The sequence below is a fragment of the Scyliorhinus torazame genome, chromosome 11 (genome assembly GCF_047496885.1).
Source record: "Scyliorhinus torazame isolate Kashiwa2021f chromosome 11, sScyTor2.1, whole genome shotgun sequence".
Classification (NCBI taxonomy): domain Eukaryota; kingdom Metazoa; phylum Chordata; class Chondrichthyes; order Carcharhiniformes; family Scyliorhinidae; genus Scyliorhinus; species Scyliorhinus torazame.
The window spans coordinates 162,562,383-162,586,111 of NC_092717.1; the positions used below are offsets into that span (position 1 = coordinate 162,562,383).

Genomic DNA, 23,729 nt, shown 5'->3' on the forward strand with positions numbered 1-23,729 from the left:
CCTTCCAATTAAGGGGCAATGTAGCATGGCCAGTCCACCTATCCTGCATATCTTTTGGATTGTGGGGGCGAAGGCAGCTCTCGTAGCTCTGCTCAAAGCAGTAAGATGCAAGAAAGCAATCGTTAGAGGGACTGAAGGATGGTTGGTTGATTGATTGATTGATTGATTTATTGTCACATGTACCGAAGTACAGTGTAAAGCAATTTTATGCGGCCAAGGGAATGTACACAGTATGTACAAAGTAGACAAAAAATATAATCTACAAAATACATCTACAGATAGTGATTGGTTCCAGTGCAGAACAAGGGCCAGAAACCTGGAAATAGAGCAGGATAATGTTCATGGGCAGCACAGACAAAGCTGAGAAGGAATCGCCTAGTGAGAAACTAGGTTTCTAAAGTAATCCTGAAGTTTGAAATGTCTTGCTATAGTCTGCAAAACAAATTCTAAAGTAATTGGGAAGACCGTATTGGTTGGATACCAGAGTTTGGGTTGACAGTGGAAGTCGGTCAAGACAATAAAATGTTGAAGGGTTGGTGTAAAATCCTCAAGTGGATTCGCTGGGAAAAGTGGAGCGGAAGATCTGAGTCTTTCGGAAAAGGTCGACTGGATTTCAGAATGCAAACCACTAATGCAAAGCATGATTGAGAGAGAAAACTGTGTTTTTAGAAGTCGAGTTTGGAAGCTCTTGCGTGACAACCATCTGGGTGGAATCTAAGGAAGAACCCAAAGACTGGACTTGGGTTCAGTGTGGAGAGTATTTTTGACCACAGTCAATCTGGATGTTTTAAAAAATGACTTTGGGTGCTAATGAGACCATTGTAGCTTCAAATGTACCGTGTCATCCATATTAATCTTAAAACTGGTGTGTAATTGTTAACCTAAGGGACGAGTAAAGGAGTAATATATTATTCAATTTTTCCATGTTCAGTAAATTTCCTTTTGTTGTTGTTAACTCATTAGCAGTCCTGATACACTCTTTCTACACATTTGATTTAAAAAAAATAAAAATAAAAGTGTCAGTATTTTGAGCCAGGGCTTCATTTCCCGTCTAGTTCTTTTAAAAAAAAAAAAAAAAAAAAAGTTATTAAAGTTTTTGCAAAATATCAACAACAAAATGTAAAAGGAACCCAATAGAATTAAATACAAAACAAAACAACCCAGTGCCCCCCTCCCCCTATACATAAATAATAAATTAACACCCGCCGAAACACATAGCAAACACCCTAGTTCTGACATCAACTGGGATCATAACACACTCCTGATTTGTGCCTTGTAGATTGTGGACAGGCTTTAGGGAGTCAGGGGGCGGGATTCTCCACTCCCACGCCGAAGTGGCCGCGCCGTCGTGAACGCCGTCAAGGTTCACGACGGCACGGAACGGCCCCGGTCCCGACCGATTCAGGCCCTGACAATGGGCCAGTATCGGGGCCGCGTCATCTACACGCGCCAGGCCTTGTCGCCCGCGTAAAAGCGGCGCCGCATAGATGACGCTGCCGGCGCCGCATAACGGACGTCATCCGTGCATGCGCGGATTGGTCGGCACCAACCCGTGCATGCGTGGTTGCCGTCCTCTCTAAGTCCGCCCCGCAAGAAGATGGGGGACGGATCTTGCGGGGCCGCGTAAGGAAGGAGGTCCTCCTTCAGAGAGGACGGCCCGACGATCGGTGGGCAGGATCCCCCCCCCCCCCACAGCGTTCACGCACCGCCCACGACTGCAGCGACCAGGTGTGGACGGCGCCGGGACGAACCCGCCGTTTTGGCCTGGCCGCTTGGCCCATCCGGGCCTCCGAATAGCGGGGGTGCCGGAGAATCGCCATTTTCGGTGTCTCCGGCGATACTCCGGCCCGTTCCCGCCGCTTGGGAGAATCGTGGGAGGGCGTCGGACCGGCGTCCCCGGAAATATTGGCGGCCCGGGCGATTCTCCCAACCGGCGTGGGAGTGGAGAATCGCGCCCAGGAAGTCTTGTATGGCATGTATCTTACTGGCTATTTGTCAGCCCAATCCTGGATATTGTCCAGGTATCGCTGCATTTGGACATGGACTGTTTCAGTATCTGAGGAGTCGTGAATGGTGCTGAACATTGTGCAATCATCACTTCTGACCTTATGATGGAAGGAAGGTTATTGGTGAAGCAACTGAAGGTAGTTGGGCCTAGGAACTACCCCAAGGAACTGATGTCCTGGAACTGAGATGACTGACCTCCAATAACCACAACCATCTTCCTTTGTGCCAGTGGAACGATTTCCCGCTGATTCCCATTGATTCCAGTTTTTCTGGCGCTCCTTGGTGCCATACTCAATCAAATGCTGCTTTGATGTCAGGGGCAGTCACTCTCACCTCACCGTTTGTCTTTAACTGCTTTTAACTTCCTGGATTACTTTGTGTGAATAATTCAGTGTGGTTTGCTGGGTACCTGGTCCCTGACATTATCTTGATGATGTGTCGCCAGATTCTGCGCTGTAGAGATTCTATGATTCTTGTCAGACTATCTCTCCGACATGCACAAAGCAGCATACCGCATAGAGTGGAAATCTGAAATTAAAACAGACAATACTGGAAATACTCCGGTAAAAGAAATGTGGGTAATGATTACGATCTATAATTGCTGAACTCTAATGCTGAGCCTGTGAAGTATCTAATTAAAAGATGAGGTATAAACCACATGCCTTTGCTCAGCAGTTGTCTGCAGCTCAAATTTATTCCACGTGGATTCCAAATGAAATTCCTATCCTTCATTTTTCAGATTCACCCACAATTGCAGATATATTAAAAATTTTAATCTTCCTTTAACCACTGCTCTTGCCTCATCCTGAGATCCACTCTCATCAGAATGCAGTACAAACATGTCTACCTTTGATTATTCTCTTCTACAGCAGCGGCTCATGCTTTCTCAGAGCTGTTTTGGTCCTAGAGTTCCATATTATCCTTCATCTTATTGGGCATTTTAACAATTTATTTTTCCCTTTCAGGTCACAAACTGCAGCATCTCCGGATACTAACCCTTCCCTGGTTCTTCTCTTTCAACTTTCTCTGACTGTATCCCTTAATCTTACCATTTTTTCAGTATCCCTTGTGATCTCAAATGATCAGCCTTCAGCTACACCTCCTTATGCTCACAGCTCAATTAATTTTGAGCTCAACATGACACTGACTTCATCCTCTGCTACCTTAGTCTCTGCTTTGTTCAAGGGTCTTTCCTCCCCACAGTGGGCCCTTTCTCGAATCAAAATTTTTGTTCTGGCTCTGACCTCTTGCACCTCTCTAGGGCATAAATTTTTCGGCTGGCAGGATCTCCGTTCCTGCCATCTGAAGAATCCGCGGGAAGATGTTGCTAACTTTGCCTTAGTTCAATTGCTCTGTTTTATTACCTTTGCTCTCGAGTCGCCAGGTATCTTTATGATACCGCCACGTGGTTCAAGTCCAGATAATGAACAATAATCCAATACACCGAGTAGTAAGGTTTAAATCAAAGCACATTTATTATACACAGTAATCGTTACTCATGCACAAATTCTACGTCTAAGCTACTTCTACAACTAACAGACCTATACTTAACTTGGAACTGGCCCACCAGGTCAGGGGAACAAATGGCCTTTCGTTCGGGTTCTGAGCTTTCGGGATTCAAAGTTGGTACAGATTGGTAGCTAGGAGCGCCTATCTCGTAGCGAGCGTTGAATTAAGACTTACGGGTTCGTTCTTCACTGCACCGGTCACGGTCAATGTTGGTTCGTTGTTGATGGGTGACCCGGGCAGGATGAAGAGCTGAAGAGGAGCTGCTGAAGAGTGAAGAGGCAGAAGAAGAGAGCGATTTGAACTTGGGGCTCAATTCTTATAGTCCCCAGGGGCTCCCCGCCTTTCGGGGCGGACCCTGTACTTGGTCCCAAGTGATTGGACTTTGTCCCAATCGCTTGGTTCGATTTTCTCCAAAGCTGGAGCGGTTCCCTGATCGATGGGCGGTCTTGAGGTGCTTGTTCACCTTTTGTGTAGGCTCCTGCTGGCGCCGAAGAGTCTGGTTTTGCTTTGTGTCTAAATGTTGCTTATTGTTCCCGGGGATTGCTCATTAGTATGCAGCTGGCTGTTGTTTTGTTATGCTGATGGTTGCTGGTATTGATATTGTCTGGCCTTTCCAGAGGTAAATACACAGCCAACCTGCAGCTGCTCGTTTTTGTCTTGTTGGCTGACTTTCCCATCAGCCTTTGCCGTTCGCCATTTTGAATCGGGAGTTGGCCATTTTAAGTGGCTACAAAGAAATACCCGCTGACATGGAGTTCCCCACAGCCACTTCATGTTGGAATGAACATAAAGTATCTGCAGGCGAGACTTCGCCCCCTTGTTCAAGAACCGATGTCTGAACTCCCCTCTCGTCCCTGCAGTGGATAGAACAGGATGTTCAAGAAGACATTAGAGCCTGAGTCCAGGTACAGGATGCCCAGGAAAGTTCAGTGGGTGTCCTGGGGAGTGTAGGTAAGGCCTGGGGGAGTGCAATTGTTGTGATCGTGGTCTTGGGGGAGAGACCAGGGGGGTTGGTGGCAGGGGAGCTTCCCACCTTTATTGTCTACAACTCTAAATGGCCTGCTTAGATTCACAACCAGGCAGACCCATTGTTTCAGCCTGTTTATGTCCACTGAGCTGATTTCTTCCTATCTCGACTTTTTCTTTTCTTGCTTTGTCTGGGATCTTCCCACCTTCATTCCAGATTATTCCAGTGCCCTTCCACCAGTTTACGAGCCCCAGGCATCTTCTTTTCACTCAGGACAAGCAATCTTTCTTTGCCTCCAACCCCACCAGCCCGAGGGCTCTCTACTTCTTCCATGAGGGAAGATTCAGCCATTTATTATTCACCCGCTTGTATTTGGTTAAACTTATTCACATATTGACTGACTCCACTCACTTCCTCCAAATAAAATCTGTTGCTATGGGAATGCATGTTGGCCTTAGCTATGCCTGCCTTTCGAGGGAATAGATGGAGCACCCTTTGTTCTGTGCTACTCCGGCACACGCCCTCGCCTCCTTTTTCTGCTACTTTGATGACGCATCTGTGTCACTTTCTGCTCTTGCCCTCCGCTTGAAAATTTTAAAACTTTGTTTTCAGTTTTCACCCTTCCTATAACTTCACATGACCCATCTCCAAGTCTTTCCTTCCCTTCCTCAATTTCATTCTCTTTCTGGGATAGACTATTGATCAATCTTAACCAATATTCTACTGACTCACACTGCTACCTTTAGTATACTTCCTCACATCTCGTTTCTGCAACAGCTCCATTCCATTCTCTGTTTTACCATCTCTATAGAATCTGGTGGTGCACCCTTCCATACTCGTGCTTCTGATATGTCATCTTTTTTTCATCAACCATGGATTCACTTCCCACTCCCCACCCTGGTTGACAGCATCCTGAATTGTGTCCATTCCATATCTTGTACTTTTCATCTCATCGCCTTCCCCTGCCTGACCATCTAGACCCCCAACCTTCATCATCACAATGTGTTTGTCACCAAACTTTACTTTCAACAGATTATGCTGTGGCATTTTTGCCTTCTCCAGCATGATGATGCCACCAAACATCTCTCTCTCTCTCTCTCTCTCTCTCTCTCTCTCTCTCTCTCTCTCTCTCTCCTCCACCCCCTCTTCAGCATTCTGAAAGGACTGTATACTCTGCAACATCCAGGTCCATTCCTCAATCACCGCAACACTGCCTCTCCTTTCCTTGGTACCTTTTCCATGTGAGTACAGGTGATCCAACACCAGCCTTTTTACCTCTTCCTTTGTCCATCCAAGGCCCCAGATATTTCTTCCAGGTGAAACAGTAGTTTACTTTTTTCAATGCACATATTTGTGTTTGCTGCTCTCAAAGTGGTCTCGTTTGCAGAGGTGAGACCAAAAGCAAACTGGGTGACCTCTTTGTGGAGTATCTCTGTTCAGTCAATAATCATGACTCCAAGCATCCAGTCACTATAATTGTTGAACAATTGCAGATGATAGCCTCTGGCTCCATTTTATTTTTGTCTTTTTTTTGTTTTGGATGACAACTGTTGACAATATTGTTTCATTCTTACACCTTCCCTGGACACAACTTGGTTTCTTTACTTGTCCCATAGGGGTCGGTTAGCTCAATTGATTAGATGGCTAGATTGCGGTGCAGAAATATGCCAACAGTGCAGATTCATTTCCCATGCTGGCTGAGGTAGTTTTTGAGGCCTGCCTCTTCACCATCCCACATAGTGATATAATTGCATAATTCATAATTAGAAACCGTTGACAGATAAGGACACTGCATGGAGAGAGAGAGAGAGACTTGACCCACTATCATTCTTTTTGTCATTTTAATCTATGCTTCCCTTCACCCTGTCACAGGCTCTCTTCTCACCTTTCACTGTCTCTGCATTTGCTTAAAGCTACCTCTAACATTTTCCAGTTCTGAAGGTGATCACCCTGAATGTTAAATTTGTTTCTCTTTTCACAAATGCTGCCAGATCTGCTGAGCATTTGCAGTATGTTCTGTTTTTACTCTTGGACTTGTGTTGTCTCTTTGATTTGGAAATGTGTTTACCAGGACCAAATCAGTTCAGCGAATCTGCATTCTTAAGATGAATATTTATGTCAAGTTTCAAAAAAAATCTGCTACTAATGATTTTCATTAGCTACCCAGTGGATTTAATATATGTTGTTTCAAATTCAACTTCCCATTCCTCTCCTGAAGGGATTGAATCCTTGTTGGCATATTGTGCCATCATCCATAGATGTGTGTTTTGATAGTGACTGTCCACAAGCTTTTAGTGACAGTAGCCTACTGACATGGCAATTGTCAAAGCAGAACCTGATTATGTTATTTCTTGTATTGACCAGCTGCTCCAGTTGGAAATAAGATGATCAGAAGTAGGAATCCTAGCTAATACTTCTCCAGTAACTCAGGAATTTAGATCATGTAGTGATCCTACGGGCACCTTGACTGAGATGAGAGAACTTTGAGATGGAACTTTTTTTGAGTAGCTCAGCTGCTCAATGAATAGACTTGGGAATAATATAGCCATTCAGTGCTTTGTGCATTAATGAATATGAATGTTATAAACTGTCAGCTCATTGGGATTTTATATTTACATAAATTAGCATATTTCCAATTAATTCAAATTTCATACAATAAATGAATTAAATAAAATTCTCTTTAGGCTTGCCGAATAAGATCACCAAATACATTTGCTATCACTGCTTGGCCCAACTTGCAGATGATAATGTAAGATTTAACTGATGACATTTATTGTGTTATTTCATATAGTGAAAGGGGTACGTGTAATGTCGTGGTTATGGGTTGAATTTTACCAGTTGGGTAGATGGCCCAATATCAGATGGAAATGTGTAACAGAGCCGTTACATAAATTGTGGTGGGCACCCTGTTCAATTATGGTCATGCCATCGATTAAATTCTTTGCCAGTGCTACATGGTGGGGTAACCAATCTGCCACAGTTCCCTGTGATTTTACCGCCCCGCGCGCACACGCGCGCACGCACACACACACACACACACACACTCTCTTATTCTTGCCTCCTAGTCACAGGTAAAATTCTGCCCCATGATTCTGCAAAAGTAATTCATTGAGTTAAAATCTCATCATTTCTGTTTGACAAACAGTTTTTAAAAGAAAATCAGTAAATGTGACCAACCAAGTTCTATTTGTAGACAATGGATTGGAAAAGTAAGAGACATGGCCGATCGATTTTGTTTGTTTTTACACAATCACTAAAGACGAAAGGTCCCTAAAGAGTGTCAAAAGATGAAAAAGACATCCATGAAAATGAATGAATGGGGAAAAAGGAGAGTTGTCAAGATATTTCCAATAGATAAATTAAGATAGACAATGGCTTTCCTGGTTTATACCTATCTTGTGATATGATCTCGAATATAATGGTCTCAGCAGGTTTATGCATATAAGAGTGACACTTACCAATTTTAAAATTCTATTTCCGTCACCACTGTTAGCGAATATTTTTTTGTTATAATAATCTGTCTCTTGAATGTTAGTATTTCACTTTGCATGCCATTGGCACAGTTCTTCTGTTCCCTGGGAGGTACCCTAGAAAGTGTACTGGGGCCACCCCGGAAGTGCCCGTGCCTGCACGGGAATTACCTGGGAGATATACACTTACGATGGGCAATTACTAGTACTATCCAATACTCCAATTTAAATCATGGGCTCCAGATTGCTCCAGTTCTGAGCAGAATAGTTACCCAGGAAAAATTAGAAGGATTAAAACCACTTCTAACTCTTGGGTAACTATGGTAGTGAAATTCCCCCATCCACTGACTCTCCCTGACCACCACTCCTTGCTAAACATCCTAACTCAGCACCATACACCTGTCAAAGTGGCTGGATGTCAGTTAGTGCAGTAAAATAGGAGTGTGGCTTCACTTCCCCCAATACTGCTACACTGGAAGGAATCTGGAACTACTGTGCTGCACAAGATCGGGCAAGAAATGTGCAGCCCCCAACTAAGATGAGTAAAAAGGATAATCTGGTGATCCACTCTCTGGAAGTTCTGGGCCATTAGTTCAATTCTTCAAGGTGGGTGGTGCTGTTGCATACTTGCCTCTGAAACCATGCTTCTCTGTCTTTTTACTGTCCTTTTAAGTGAAGCATATCATTTTAAAAGTTACTAAAGGCATTTAAGAACATTTTACATTTTCATTTTGCCATTGATGACTCTGAAAACACTTTGTCAACCACACTGAACCTCTCCCTCCCAGTTTTTCCAGAAACCTTATCTTAATTTTGCTTCCCTAATCCATGTATCTATCGTTCTTAAATCCATCCCTCCAACACTAATGACCCGTAGGGCATTCTCCCACCCTTTCCCTCCTTGTCCCACCACGCTCCCTACTTCTGCCATCTCTGTTCTTAAAACCCATGTCTTGTTAACCTGGAATATCTTTCCTCCTATCTTTTGCTATCTCCTGGGATTCAGTCAAAAGTAGATTAATTCAATTGCTCAATAATAATTATAACCACAAATTTACAACATCCACACAAATATGCACATATGTTAATTACTGCAGTACTCCGTAATGAGAGCATCACCAGTATCCATCCATCTACAAAAGATGATGGATAAGCAGCAAACAAACCCATTTCAAATGGGTGTCGTCAGTATGGCGTACCTTTGCTGACAGCTGAAGAGGACAGTCCTTGAGATGCAGGTTCTGCCACAAGTGCTGCACATGAAGCTACCAAGTGTCGTTGTAGATTAGTGTTTTCGGCACTATTGTCTGTTGCCTAGCCACTGGTCATTGTGGTTAATTGCAGTCCACACGGGGTATCAACATTTTCCTCTGTCAGCTAATGACATCCAACTGCAATAATTGATGCTTGGGGCCTTCATATCCCCCTTGAAAACATTTCTGAAGTTGAACTTTGGGCATTCCATTGGTCGTCTGGCTCAGGCTACTTCACCATTAGGTCCTTGGGTGTGCAACCATCTTCCACCATGCTGGTATGCCCGATCCACCAAAACTGTCAGTGTTTGATGAGTGTGAACAAACCTAGGAGCTCTGCCTTTGAGAGGACTACCACATTCATTATTTTGTCTGCTAGGTTATATACCCAATAAAATACCGCAGACTACAAAGATGGAAATTGTTGAGATTTTTTTCTTGTCGTTGATGTTTCATAGCCATACAGCAAGGTACTGAGAACACAGGCCTTCTAAACCTTGAGCTTGGTCCTAGGTGTCCGCTTGATGTTATTTCATGAGTTATCCAAAGATGGTTATAGCAGGAGTTCTGACATAATGCTACTGTCCCTTCAGATAGGAACATGTGGAATCTCTCTTTGTACAGACCTCTTGGGTTTTGCCAGGACACAAGGCAAGACTGCCTAGGTAATGGCTTATCCAAGGTCACTGCAAGCACTCTGTTACTACAAAATAAGGGCCATTTCAGTACCAAGGTGATAAATTTATAGTTCCTCTCTCGACACCGGCCACATCTGGAAATAGCAACAAAGTGGGCAACAGGTCACAGACACTATAACTAATATTCCAGATAACTCCTGTTAGTTCTTGATGGAGCCATCAGGACAAATTGAAATGATTAATACATGCCAATTGATGATGCATGCAAATATTTGTTTTCATGAAGGTGCATGTTTTGCCCCAGTTTAGTGTTTCTAAAATAATGTTCTCATTTTCTTTTTCTCTAATATCAAGTGCATATATAGATGGCCAAAGCCTCATGTATCATTTGCTGTGACGTATTTCCAATATTTGCTGCTTTAATGGCTATGAAGAGCTGTATGATTGTTAAGCTATTTGGCAGTCGGAGTACAGTACAATTTTGCACTGTTAGTATTGTGTTCAGATCATGTGTAACAAAGTGCAGACAAGAAGCAACTTAATTCTATTCTATCAAAGAGCCTCAGGCCATAATTCCAGCAGCACTTGGCTCCCACTATAATAAGATAGCAACTACAATTTTCCCTGTCACTTTTCTTTACAACTTTTGTATGAGGCTCCCATTTCGGTGACAGTTCGTGCTGAATTATGGTTGTCACAATATTTTAGCTGATATCTTACCAACAGTGGAATCTATTCAAGTATGTAATTAAATGTTGCAAACCAAATGTATACTCTGAAAGGAATGTTTCTGAAATGGTATTACTACAAACTTTAGAGAATCAGTGTTCATTAATGTTTTTAAAAGGGAATTGGATAGTCACTTGAACAAGAGAGACATTAAAGTTTATTAGAACTGAGTAATAGGCTGGGATTAAACGAAGTGGTTTATGGAAAAAGGTGCTTGCGCAAACATGATGGGCCAGATGGCCTGTTTAGGACGTGTGGTAACATTTTATAATTCCATATGCTAATTGTTTTTTGTTACCTATTGTGTTGCAGGCTTTTTACATCTTCATGGCATTGCTCACAAATTAAGTCTTGTAGATCTTCACAGTAATTGCATTAGTAACTTCAGTCATCTGGTACAGTGCATGGTGGGCTTGAGCTTCTTAACAGATCTTATTCTGGTGAAAGATGGAAGAGACAACCCAGTATGTCAAACACCAGGTATGATGATAACAATGTAACTTTCGTAATACTGTAGTATCTACATACCTAGATAAATTCTTGGATATTGAGTCAAATACTTGCCATTTATTAAAAGTAAGATGGCACATAATCAAACCACCACCAAAATCACAAAGGATGCTTTGACACAGAAGTTGCACACACACATTGCAGTCAGGTGAGCTCAACTTTCCAAATGTCCCCTTAATCTCCCAACATCGCATTACAATTGTTTGCCTTTAAGTTTAGCTAAACGGCCATTACTACACCTTCTCCCTGACCTTCACTCATGGTTTCCATGAGACAATATTAACTCAACATACCAAACCTTAAGAGGCTCAACAGGACACAAAATAAACTGCTTTACCTTGTCAACTGTACAGAAAATAAAATAAACATGTAGATGTATCCATGTGATGATTCAAATTATTAAAGGCTATTTTATATGAAAGTAGTTCAAGCTTTGCAGATTTGTTAATATTCTACAGCTACTGCCTGTCAACTACCTTTCAGCTATTTTAACGGTAAGATTTTAACACTAGAACTAATAAAATGATAGCAGTATGTGATTCTTTCTAAACTATTTTTCAGTCTCTTTGTCAGATATTAAGACTAGGTGCCTGCAGCTAGATTTCGATAATGCTAATTCAATATTCAGTTCAGAGTCTTAACTCATTTTCTAACATGCAGTTGAAATTTTAATGATGTTCCTGGAGTTTTAGGTGTACATTGAAAATCCATTTTTAATGATTGTTTCTGGTAACTTGCAATATACCGTCTTTCAGAATATGACTTATGATTTTATATATAGTGTCGTGTGTGATTTATATGTAAAATTATATACAGATTATAATTTCAAACTATGTATCAAGGGTAGAAACTAAACATATATTTATCGTCTATTTTATTAAATTCATCCGTATTGGTTCAATTAGTAAGATTGCTTTCAAACTATGCAGATGAATTTAAAATCTATGCAAACGTATACACATAGATGCATGGAGTTAGTAAATATTTGGCTTTTGGATTAAAGGGAGAGAGGTAAGACTGGCATAAAAATTGTTAAAACATTGCAGCACATAAAGAACATACAGTTATAGGGTGTTTTTGGTTGTAGGTTAGATTTTGGAATGTTTTGACCACAAGCATAAAAAGCAAAAAATACATGGGTGACCCATATTGTTTGATTATTTCAGTAATAGCTTTGTGATTTTCTACTATAATAAAAATTATTTCACGGATTGTGGACACTATTGGCTAGGCCATGATTTTTATTGCTATTAACAACTGCTTATGCTGTTCGCATGCAAGTAGTCCTGTGTTGTAGCCTAATCAGGTTGATACCTCACATTTAGGTATGCCTGGTGCTGCTCATGGCATGCCCTCCTGCACACTTTATTGAACCAGGGTTGATCCCCCACTTCAGTGGTAATGATAGAGTGGGGGATATGCCAGGCCATGAAGTTACAGATTATGACTACCTACAACTCTTCTTCTGCTGATGATGACCCACAGTACCTCAGGATGCCCAGTTTTGAGTTGTAGATCTGTTCGAAATCTATCCCATTTATGTATGATTATGTGCAATAGTAGTACCATGCAGCAAGATACAAGGTATCTTCAATGTGACGGCCAAACTTTGCCTCCATGAGGACTGCATGTAGTCACTCCTACCAATACTGTCATGGGTAGATGTATCCGCAATAGATAGATTGTTGATTCCCTCACCACATGCCGCAGACCCAGTTTAGAAGCTGTGTCCTTTAGGACTCAGCCAACTCTGTCAGTAATGTTGCTACCAAAATACTCCCGCAGCCAGAGTACATCTTTACCCTGGTAACCCTCAGTACCTCTCCCAAGTGGTGTTCAAGATGGAGGTGTACTGATTCACCAGCTGAGGGAAGGCGGTAGATGGTAACTAGCAAGAGGTTTCCATGCCCATGTTTGACCTGATGGCATGAGACTTCATGGGGTCCACCGTCGATGTTAAGAACTCAGGGCAACTGCCTGATGACTGTATACCACCATGCCACCACCTCTGATAGGTCAGTGGAACAGTACATACCCAGGGATAGTGATGGTGGTATCTGTGACATTGTCTGTAAGGCATGATTCCATGAGTATGCCTATGTCAGGCCACTGCTTGACAAGTCTAAGGGACAGCTCTCCCAATTTTGGCATATCTCCAGTTGTTAATAAGGAGGACTTTGCAGGATCGACAGGACTGGGTTTGCCGCTGACATTTCTGGTGCCTAGATGTATGCTTGTTGGTGTGTCCAGTTTCATTCCTTTTTGTAGACTTCGTAGGCACAAGTGAGTGTGACTTGCAATACAATTTCAGAGGGCATTTAAGAGTCTGTGGCTCTGGAGTCACATGCAGGCTAGGCCAGGCTAGACCAGGTAAGGACAGCAGATTTCCTTCCTGAGAGTGCAGATGCAATTTTACATCAGTTGACAATGATTTCATGGTCACTCTTAGTGAGACTACTCTTTAAATTCCAGATTTATTTACTGAATTTAAATTCCACTAGTTTCCGTGGCAAGATTTTAATCCGTGTCCACAGAGCATTATCCTGGGTTCTGGGTTATTAGTCTAGTGACATTACCGTTATGCCATTATGAATACAACTTCATGCATCAACCCATTATAGGGCTGTAACTTCGTTATGCCAAAAGGAACACACCTACTAACCTCCTAATATTTTGAAATTAGCATTCTGATATATAGCAAAGAAAATAAGATTGAAACTGAAAAATACCATGCAGAGTATTCATTGAGCGCCTATTATGTTTCAGCTTTTTTTCTTATTATTTTACGTGAACAATTTTGCAATAAGCTATTTCAATTGAAAGTTGTAAACTTTTTCAGGTTACAGAGAAATACTGCTTCAATCTCTAACTCAGCTGACTGTACTAGATGGACGAAGGCGGTCTGGTGAATCTATCCATTCAAGTGAAGGATGGCCCTTAGATCTACCTGGTTTAGAAGACTACTTGGAGTATTTGGTATCGTCAGACTCTAGCTTAAATGTGGAAAAGGTTTGTATTTTTATTTTTTTCATTCTCGATCATAAGTGTCTGGTTCTTGAAGTTTTAGCAATCCAGTTCTATTTGTGTTTCCACTTCTTAATTACTGTTTACTTGCTTTATTTGGTGTTTGGGAAGGAACTGCCCTTAGTACTGTTGCCTTGTTGGTGAAATAATCCTAACTTAAAACACCCATATCTCTTTATTCACATCTTGAGGTAAGTACACTTTAACAAATAAAAAGTTTGAACTTCATAAGCATGGCTCCATACCATAGATCTAAATATCCAGTGAAGACAAAAGGTTTAACAATTCTCCCTTGTTGACCTTTTCTTTGCGGGTGAACACCCAGCCATAGAAGAATTATACCTGAGAGGCCTGGAAAATTATATGAATTGTCTGTCTCTTCAAACTTTCTTTTTCTGCACTTACATTCTCCTTAGACATTGCAGTTCAAGGCATCCCCAATTAATAGAAATTATGTTTGCTTAAACAATGAAGCACAACTGGAAATATGGGGAATTGATGCCCATCATTTGCTTCCACCATCCACAAGGCACCGTTCAGGAATATGATGGAATACTTTCCACTTGCCTGGATGAGTGTGGTTCCAACATTCAAGAAGCTTGACACCATCCAGGGCAAAGCAGCCTGCTTGTTCTGCACCCCATTCACCAACTTAAGCATTCACTCCCTTCACCACCAACACACAGTAACTCATCAAGGCTCTTTCGACAGTACTTTCCAAACCTGTGGCCTCTACCAGCTAGAAGGACATGGGCAACAGACGCATGAGAACACCACCACCTGCAGGTTTTCCTCCAAGCCACAGACTGCCCTGACTTAGAACCATAAATTCTAAGTTCCTTCACTAGCTGGGACAAAATCTTGGAACTCCCTTCCCAGCAGCACTCTCAGTGTATCAGGGCTAAGAAACTTCTGTCAAATGGCAGATTTCCGACATTGGGATTTCAGAAATCCGCCATTTGATGCTTTGTTTCTGACCTTCAGACCAGTTTAAAATAAAATCAAGCTGTCAGTTTCACTGACAGTTTCACCGGGCGGTAACTGCTTCTGACCTTCGGATAGCTTTGTGGATTTGTATCTGACTGTGCCAATTTTTGTGAAACAGCTGGCCAGAACCCACCATGTTGCCCAAAGGCTGCAAACACCAGTTAACACTGAGCAATCATCAGTGAAACTTGACAGCTTGATTTAAAAAATTTTTTTTTTTTTGTTATTTCAAAAGCTGGCAGACCACAAAGCTGCCAGAGGGAAACAGCAGTTCCCAATCTCCGCAAAACTGTCGCTGAGAGCAGGAACTAACTGCAAAGTTACGGTTGAAGGAGCAGCAGGTGCAGGAAAGACAGAGCTGCTCCTCCAATCACTGGTTCCCTCCCTTCCAATGTTGCAGCTCATCCAGTAACAGAATCTGTGATTGCAGGAACAACAAGAATGGGAGGGAGGGAACATGTGATTGGAGGAGCCGGTACAGTTATTAGGGCTGCCACCATGTAGGAGACTTTAATCTGCATTATTGTTGTCGCTTTTTGACATCCACCGAGAGGCCAAGGAGAAGAAGTGAAAAATGAAAGAAGTGGGAGTCTTCGCCAATAGCGAGGCTGGGGTTAAAATAGAGTTACATTGGAAAATAGTTTGCAAAGCACTGATTTAGTTATTTGCCTATTGCATGTACATAATCCAGAAAAAATATGTTTTGTTATTTGTAAGGACTGTATTGAATGCTGAGGGGACTTGGGTAATTTGAGCCAAATGCATTGGTCCACAGCCTTGATGGTAATAGAAAACAAAGGGGAAAGTAATGTTTTTATCCGCTTGAAGTCCAATAATTCCACCTATTTGAAACTTGCTAGAAATAATTACATTTAACTGTAAATCATAAAAAGCTCTAATTGCATGATTCCTTGTCACAAAGAAATTCTGACCTTTTTGTCTTTGGCCACTCTCACCTATTGTGTATCTACACCACTGGACTGCAGTGGCTCGAGGAATCTCACCACCCCTATCAGAAGGGCAATTAGGGTTGGGCAACAAATGCTGCCCTTGCCTGCAATATCTACATCCCATGAAAGAATTTTTTAAAAATCCAAGTCATTTATGAATATATTGGTTCTCCAAAATAAGGACATAACAGTGTAATGGAATTCAATAATTTTCATTGTAAAATAATGATCAACAGTAATGGGATTATGCTGCTTTGAACATTAATGTTTCATGGTATTGTGCGATACACAGGAGCAACTCACCAAGGCTCCTTAAACAGTACCTCCCAAACCTGTGACCTCTACCACCTAGATGGACAAGGGCAGGAGATGGATGGGAACACCACCTGGGAGTTTGTGACTTGGAGCTGATGAATCAGTATTGAAGGTGACAAAGGTGCAGATTGAGATATCCAAAAGGACATTGTTGCTAGGCTGGTGAGGGAACCAACTTGAGGGAAAAACATTTGACCTCATCCTCATCAAGCTGCCTGCCACAGATGTATCTGTCCAGTATTGGTAGGAATGACCACCGCACAGTCCCTATATGGACAAAGTTCTGTCTTCACATTGAGAATACCCACCATTGTTTTGTGTGGCACTACCACCGTGCTAAATGGGATAGACTTCGAACAGATCTAACGACTCAAGACTGGGCATCCATGAGACGCTGTTGTCCGTAGCAGCAGAATTGTACTCTTCCAAAATCTGTAACCTCATGGCGCAGCATATCCCCCACTCTACCATTATCACCAAGCCAGGGCATCAACTCTCATTCATGAAGAGTGCAGGAGGTCATGCCAGGAACAACACCAGGCACACTGAAAAATAAGGTGTCAACCTGGTGAAGCTACAACACAGGAGCAAGTAATAGACCGAGCTAAGCAATTCCACAACTAACGGATCAGATCTAAGCTCTGCAGTACTGCCACAGCCACATCCAGTCGTGAATGGTGGTGGAAAAATAAACAACTCGCTGGAGGAGGATGCTCTGTCAATATCCCCATCCTCAGTGATGGAGGAGCCCAGCACATCAGTGCAAAAGATAGGGCTGAAGCATTTGCTGTGATCTTCAGCCAGAAGTGCCGAGAGGATGATCCATCTCGACCTCCTCCGGAGGTCCCCAGCATCACAGCCAATTCGATTTACTCCACATGATATCAAGAAACGGCTGAAGAAATTGGATACTGCAAAGGATATGGGCCCTGACAATATTCTGGCAATAGAACTGAAGACTTGTGCTCCAGAACTTACTGTGCCTCTAGCCAAGCTGTTCCAGTACAGCATACACTGGCCTCTACTGAGCAATATGGAAAATTATCCAGGTATGCCCTGCACACCAGAAACAGGACAGATCTGACCCAGCCAATTACAGCCCCATCTGTCTACCCTCGATCATCAGTAAAGTGATGGGAAAGGGTTATCAAAAGTGCTATCAAGCGGCACTTACTCAGCAATAACTTACTCCTGACGCTCAGTTTGAGTTCTGCCAGGGACACTCAGCTCCTGGCCTCATGAGAGCCTTGGTTCAAACATGGACAATAGAGCTGAATACCAGAGTTGAGCTGAGAGTGACTGCCCTTGACATCAAGGCAGCATTATTTGACCGAGTATGGCATCAAAGAGCCCTAGCTAAACTGGAGTCGATGGGAATCAGGGAAAACCCTACACTGGTTGGAGTCATACCTGGCAAAAAGGAAGATGGATGTGGTGCTTTGAGGTCAAGCATCTCAATTCCAGTACACAATTGCAGGAGTTCATCAGGGTAGTGTTCCAGGCCCCAACCATTTTCAGCTACTTCATCAATGCCCATGATTCCATCCTTAGGTCAGAAATTGGGATCTTCGCTGATGACTGCAAAATGCTCAGCAGCATTTGCAGCTCCTCAGATACTGAAGCAGTCCATGTGCAAATGCAGCCCAACCTGGATAATATCCAGGCTTGGACTGACAAGTGGCAAGTTCCGTTCATGCCTCACAAGTACCAGGCAATGACCATCTCCGACAAGAGAGAATTGAACCATCGCTGAATTCCTCAGTATCGACGCCCTGGGGCTCACCATTAACCAGAAACTAAACTGGACTGCCATATAAGCACTGTGACTGCAAGAGCAGGCCAGAGGCTAGGAATCCTGTGGCAAGTAACACCCCAAAACCTGTCCACCATCTACAAGACACTTATATTCTTTCATGGGATATGTGTCGCTGGTCAGCATTTCTGTTGCTTATTCTTAATTGCTGTTGAACTGAGTGGCTTGGTGGGCCGTTTCGGAGGACAGTTAAGAGATGTTTCTCAATGGCAAAGTTTTGAACAAAAATAATTCTAGGCAACCACAGAGTGGTAGGATGTAGGTTAATGGCCGTTTTGAAAGCTTTTTAACTAGTAACATACCGTGCTTTGCAGGCTTCACAAATATGCTGCCTTTGGACATAGGAAAGGTCCAAGAAAATATTGCATATATTCAAGAAATAAGTTGTTATTTATGATTCTTTTGGTTTTTAAAATGCTCTTGCTGTATATGGTCGTTTTAAATTTTGAAACTTATATGGAATATTCGTATTAATGCAGAACTTTCATTTGGCAGAAGGTCTTTCAAGAATCTTCCAGATTTGTAAACAATTCAAGCATAGAGTGTTACTGTACTTGGTGCAATAACATAACCACATACACGGTTATTTTCTTAGATTTAATGCAAGAGCTAATATTTTACATTGAAGTATCACTGTAATAGATAGAAATTTTTAATGCTTTGTTATATGTTTGCATACTTCCCTTTTCTAAAATAAATAGGCTTCAGTGGGGCTACCTGTGATCACTCCTCGGATTGATCAGGCACTTGCTTATTACCGCCATCGTGCTACATTAACTGATGCTGCAATACCAATGTCTGCTACTGAAGCCAGTTCTTCCTCTGAAGTGGAACAACCCAAGAATCACAATACTGTTGGTATGTTGAACGAAATACGAATAAAGAAGCTAGAAAGACAGATTTCTCAGCTATTGCAGCAGGTGATTGTTTACCTCAGCATTACAGCGCGTTTGCTCAATAAATATGGCCTTATAAGGGAGTGTTCTTTAAAAAATATCATATTCTTAAAATTTTATATGATCATTTGTAAATATTACTCCAGATACTTTAAATTTTATTGCATATAGAGTATCATGAATATTGTGGAAGGTGCTGTCTTAATATGATTTACAATAAATTTATTTATATATGGGAGATTTTTGTCAGTGACCATGAATAACAAATCTTACTAAAGAAATGTAATATTTGAGACAGTAACTGTTATCGTAAGTTTGCAGCACACATCATTCATTGTATCCCTTTCGGACCAAATTCTTTGACCTATCTTCATCCTCCATCTTTCTCCACCTGGTTAAATTTATATTGATAACACATAATCATAGACCTGATCCCATGCTCATCTTAGCCAAAAGGCCAAGAAGCGCTGCGCTTGATCTTAGCCAAAAGGCCGAGAAGCGATCGAAACTTCATAGAGTTGTACTTTCAAAGGCTGCATTAATTAATCAAAGATTGGAGAAATAAAATAAAAATCTCTCAAAAGTATTGTGAAAATCGAAACTATAGAGTATTTCTATTCTGTGTGTTAGTTCCTGTATTTTGTGAAATTGGAGATATGCTTTAAAACAGAAGGAGTTTTTGTTTGAATGTAACAGTAAGGCTTCTTTTTATAGTAGCAGAGAGTGAAGGCTATTTTGCGCACAGTTTCTAAGAATGTTGACTTCCCAGACATATACATTAAAAAGTTATAATCTACATAATGTAACTATGAAGCAAACATTGCTTTGCATTTTTATTAATTGTAGTTTGGGTTAGTCCAGCTTTGCATTTAGCTGTAGTAACTCTGAACTTTTCAAAGCTCTGCCGCAGTCAAACAGATCATGCAAAGGCTTTAAGATTCACTATCAGCTTTTATTACTGTTGGTAAGTTTATCATTGACTGTACTAGCATAAAAAAGCTGTTACCAGTGTTTGGCTTGTGGTGAGCTGAATTCTGTGCATACATGTAAGCATGTCTACACACAAGCCTACTTTGCATGATTGGACATTTTATATTCATTCATGCGATGTGGGTGTTGCTGGCAAGACCAACATTTATTCCTAATTGCCCCCGAAAAGGTGGTGGGAAGCTGCTTTCTTGAATCACTGCAGTCCATTGGTGTAGGAACACCCAGAGTGCTGTTATGTCTCAATTTGATACCTGTCATATAACTGCACTATTGGTTGTAACAAATAGCTGCACAAAATAAAAACACAATTTTCCCTACAGTCAAAACATACCAGCTTTCTTTCTGCTATTTTTCAAAATGCGATATCAAAGATGGTACATGCTGGAACAGCAATTTTAACATGTTCATCCGTGCAGTTTGATAGACGCGGTAGTGCTCTCTCAATCAGGTGTGAAGACCAGTCTGAGGGACTGACAACATAGTGGTAATTGTACTAGTATCCACCATGGCCCAATTGGTAGTAATCTGAGTCACACGGTTCTGAGTTCAAGTTCCACTTCCGGGACTGGGCACAAAAATCAAAGCTAACACTCCAGTGCAGTGTTGGGGGAGCGCTGCACTGTTAAAGGTACTGCTGACTTATGGATGGGCATTAAACTGGGATTCCGTCTGCCTGTTCGAGTGGATGTAAAGGATCCCAAAACACTATTGAAAAGGAGAGCAGGGGAGTTGTCCAGTATTTATCCCTTGATGAACATCGCAGAAATAGATTATCTGCTCATTATTACATTACTGTTTGTAGGTGTTTGCTTTGTGCTTTTTAGCTGGAAAAGCGCTATAGAAATGCAAGTATTTGTGTTTGAAAGTATAATTCAAAGTTTGGACTAATGTTCTGGAAGACGTTCAAATCCCATTTAAGGAAAATTAAGTTGAGTTAATTAATTAAATCTGGAATGAAATGCTTGTTTCATTATTCATGATCATGAAACTACCCACTTGTTGTAAAAACACAACTGGTTCACTAATGTCCTTCAGGGGACAAAATCTGCTGTCCTTGCACATGACTCCAGACCTACAACAATGTGGTTGATGCTTAATTGGCTTATGAAATGGCTTCGTAAGCCATCTAGTTTCGAGGGTAATTATTGATGGGCAATAAATGCTGACCTTGCCAGTGATGCTCACATCCCAAGAATGAATTAACATAAACTAGAGAAGGCAGAAAAAGTGCTATAAAGAATAACATATTTCCTTAAAGATGCAATATTTCTTGAAAGAAAATGTGAATGCCACCACAAAAAGAGAGGGGTATTTCATAAGTTCCATGCATCCTTGAGTGTGGCCATAATTACTGTCCATGTCAATGTGACGGAGCAGACAGCCTGTGAACCTCAGCACACAAAGATTTATCGTAAAAATAACTGTTCAGACAACTATTAATAAGAAAGCAGAGGGCTTGATCATGCTATCAGTTAATTTATCATGTGTTACAATTGAGGTGTATAAGAGTATTGTGCTTTAGAGCTGTATATTTTGGTTGATAAGATTATTATAATTTAGGACTAGCTTTAAATGAAGAGGGTCATATGAGCCTACCTGACAGTAAGTCTGGATGGTTTAATTGTTAGAGATCAAGGGACCCAGAATGTTTTATTGAGAGGAAGATTAACGGTATTTTTGCTTGGAGACAATGACCATGAGTCTCCCTAAGTCCTAGAAAGGTGCTGTAGGTATCAAGTTGTAAACTGTTGTGCAGTAAACTAACCATTTGCTCCTAAGATGAAAGGGTGTTGGGATCAAAGAATAACTAATTCACATTTCTACTTTGATAGAAAGGTGATGTATTGCCTTAGGAAAGGGGGTGGAAAAAGCCATTCTGAGATTAAGTTACAGCCTTCCTGATAATCACAGGGCTACCATAGAAAGACGGGGGTAGCAGTTTTATCTTGTATGTCTTCAGCCCATTGAGAGGTAGAGAGCAAGAGAGAGAGACAGCCAGGCCTGCACCTTGAGCAGAGAAAATACAGACTTTGTTCACCATGCAAAATGCGGGTGGAAGCTCACATTCAGAGTGAAGTCTGAGTTTGTGAGAAGTTGAAGAAGACTGGAAGATTTACCTAACTTTGAGATAAAGGAAGAAATATACAATATAGCCCCCACAATGAGAGAGAGTCCTGGGATTAGAGGTTACATGGTGAAGGCAGTAAAAATGTAACAACCTATCAGCTGGGCGCACTTGTGAACTATTTTCAATAAGAACTTTAATTTTGTGAAGAGTGCGATGTGTGATAAACAATGACAAGTGTTTATTTCTTTACTTTAAACTTTAAAGTTTAAGTTGTCTACAAAAGAAAACAGTGTGTTTAGTCAGTATTGTTTTAATCATTTGTTACAGTAAAGGTCTTAAAACGTGCAATTTTGACGTGCTATTCTTTGAGCTGTTACCTGGAAGTTCAACTATTATCTTTGAGTTCTCAATCTTTACAGAGATTGTGACATAGGTTTGAATATGATTCTATGATAATGAAGTACTAGAAATTCATATATTTTTGACTCACTCATTGTAACCATGGGAACCTGTGTCCCATGTTCAAATCAGAAATATGGTTTACATTTTAAATTATGTTATCCCTTGACTACAGTTTTCAAATAGCATTAGAATATAGATATTTAGTTGTACTAGTCAAAACATAATCTTTTCAGGGATCTGGTAGGGGAAAAGTATTATTCCAAATTAACATTCTAGGTAAGTATATCATTGGCTTTACATTACTGATGATAAATCATTACACTCCTATTGATTTCACTGTGACCTGAAATATATTTTACAACAAAGAGTTGCATGGCTATTAAGACTCATTCTACTTAAATTCGCTTTCAGCAATCAATATTTTGTGGAGCTTGACTTAACAGGGGGAATGTACTTCATGTTGGATTTCTTAATTTTAAAGGTTCCAGCTCCTTCAAAAGTAAAAGCAAAGCGGGATATTGATCATACCTCTGAGAGTGAAAGTGAGAGTTCTAAAGAGAATCACAAAAAAGAAGCTCGACGGACAAAGACTGAAATCTCCAAACAACTAAAAAACAGACAGCTGAAAAACAAAAAATCTGAGAGGTATTTTTTTAATTGATTCATTAGAGGATGTTGGCATCGATGGCAAGACCAGCACTTATTGCCCATCCACTAATACTCTTTGATGGTCGTGAGTCGCCTTCTTAAAAGTCAATGTTATGTGGTGCTGGTAGGCAAAAAGTGCTGTTAGGTAGAGAGTTCCAGGATTTTCACCCGGTGATAATGGAGAAACTGCAGTGTATTTCCAAGTCAAATAAATGTGTGACTTGGGGGAGAAATTGATTGTTTTCTATGAACCCGCTGCCGGCTGCCCTTGACGTTCTAGGTGATGGAAGTTGTGCATTTGGGAAGTCCTATTGAAGAGGCCTTGGCACTTTGCCTCTGTGCTTCTTATAGATGGCATGCACTTCAATCATGCTGTGGCAATGATGGAGGGAGCGAGTGTTTAATGTGATCAATTGAATGGCATTGTGCTGGAGTGTGTTGGAACTACACTTATCCAGGCAAGTGGAGTCTTGCATCACATCTTGACTTGTGCCTTGTGGGTGTTGGAAAAGCTTTTGGGAGTCGGGAGGTGATTCACTCACTGCAGAATACC

The 23,729-nt window shown here is 41.4% G+C and overlaps 1 protein-coding gene across 6 annotated transcripts in view; it reads left to right on the plus strand.

Moving 5' to 3' along the window:
* lrrcc1 (leucine rich repeat and coiled-coil centrosomal protein 1) overlaps window positions 1–23,729 on the plus strand; it is a 218,278-nt gene that overhangs the window by 33,113 nt on the left and 161,436 nt on the right. For 5 of the 6 annotated variants that reach the window (XM_072467939.1, XM_072467941.1, XM_072467943.1 and 2 more), the window contains 4 exons: window positions 10,886–11,053; window positions 13,923–14,092; window positions 18,874–19,092; window positions 23,010–23,173. In XM_072467939.1, the coding sequence (XP_072324040.1) occupies window positions 10,886–11,053; window positions 13,923–14,092; window positions 18,874–19,092; window positions 23,010–23,173 (721 nt within the window). Of the gene's footprint in view, window positions 1–10,885; window positions 11,054–13,922; window positions 14,093–18,873; window positions 19,093–23,009; window positions 23,174–23,729 lie in introns of those variants that run through there. The other variant, XM_072467944.1, reaches the window with a different exon arrangement.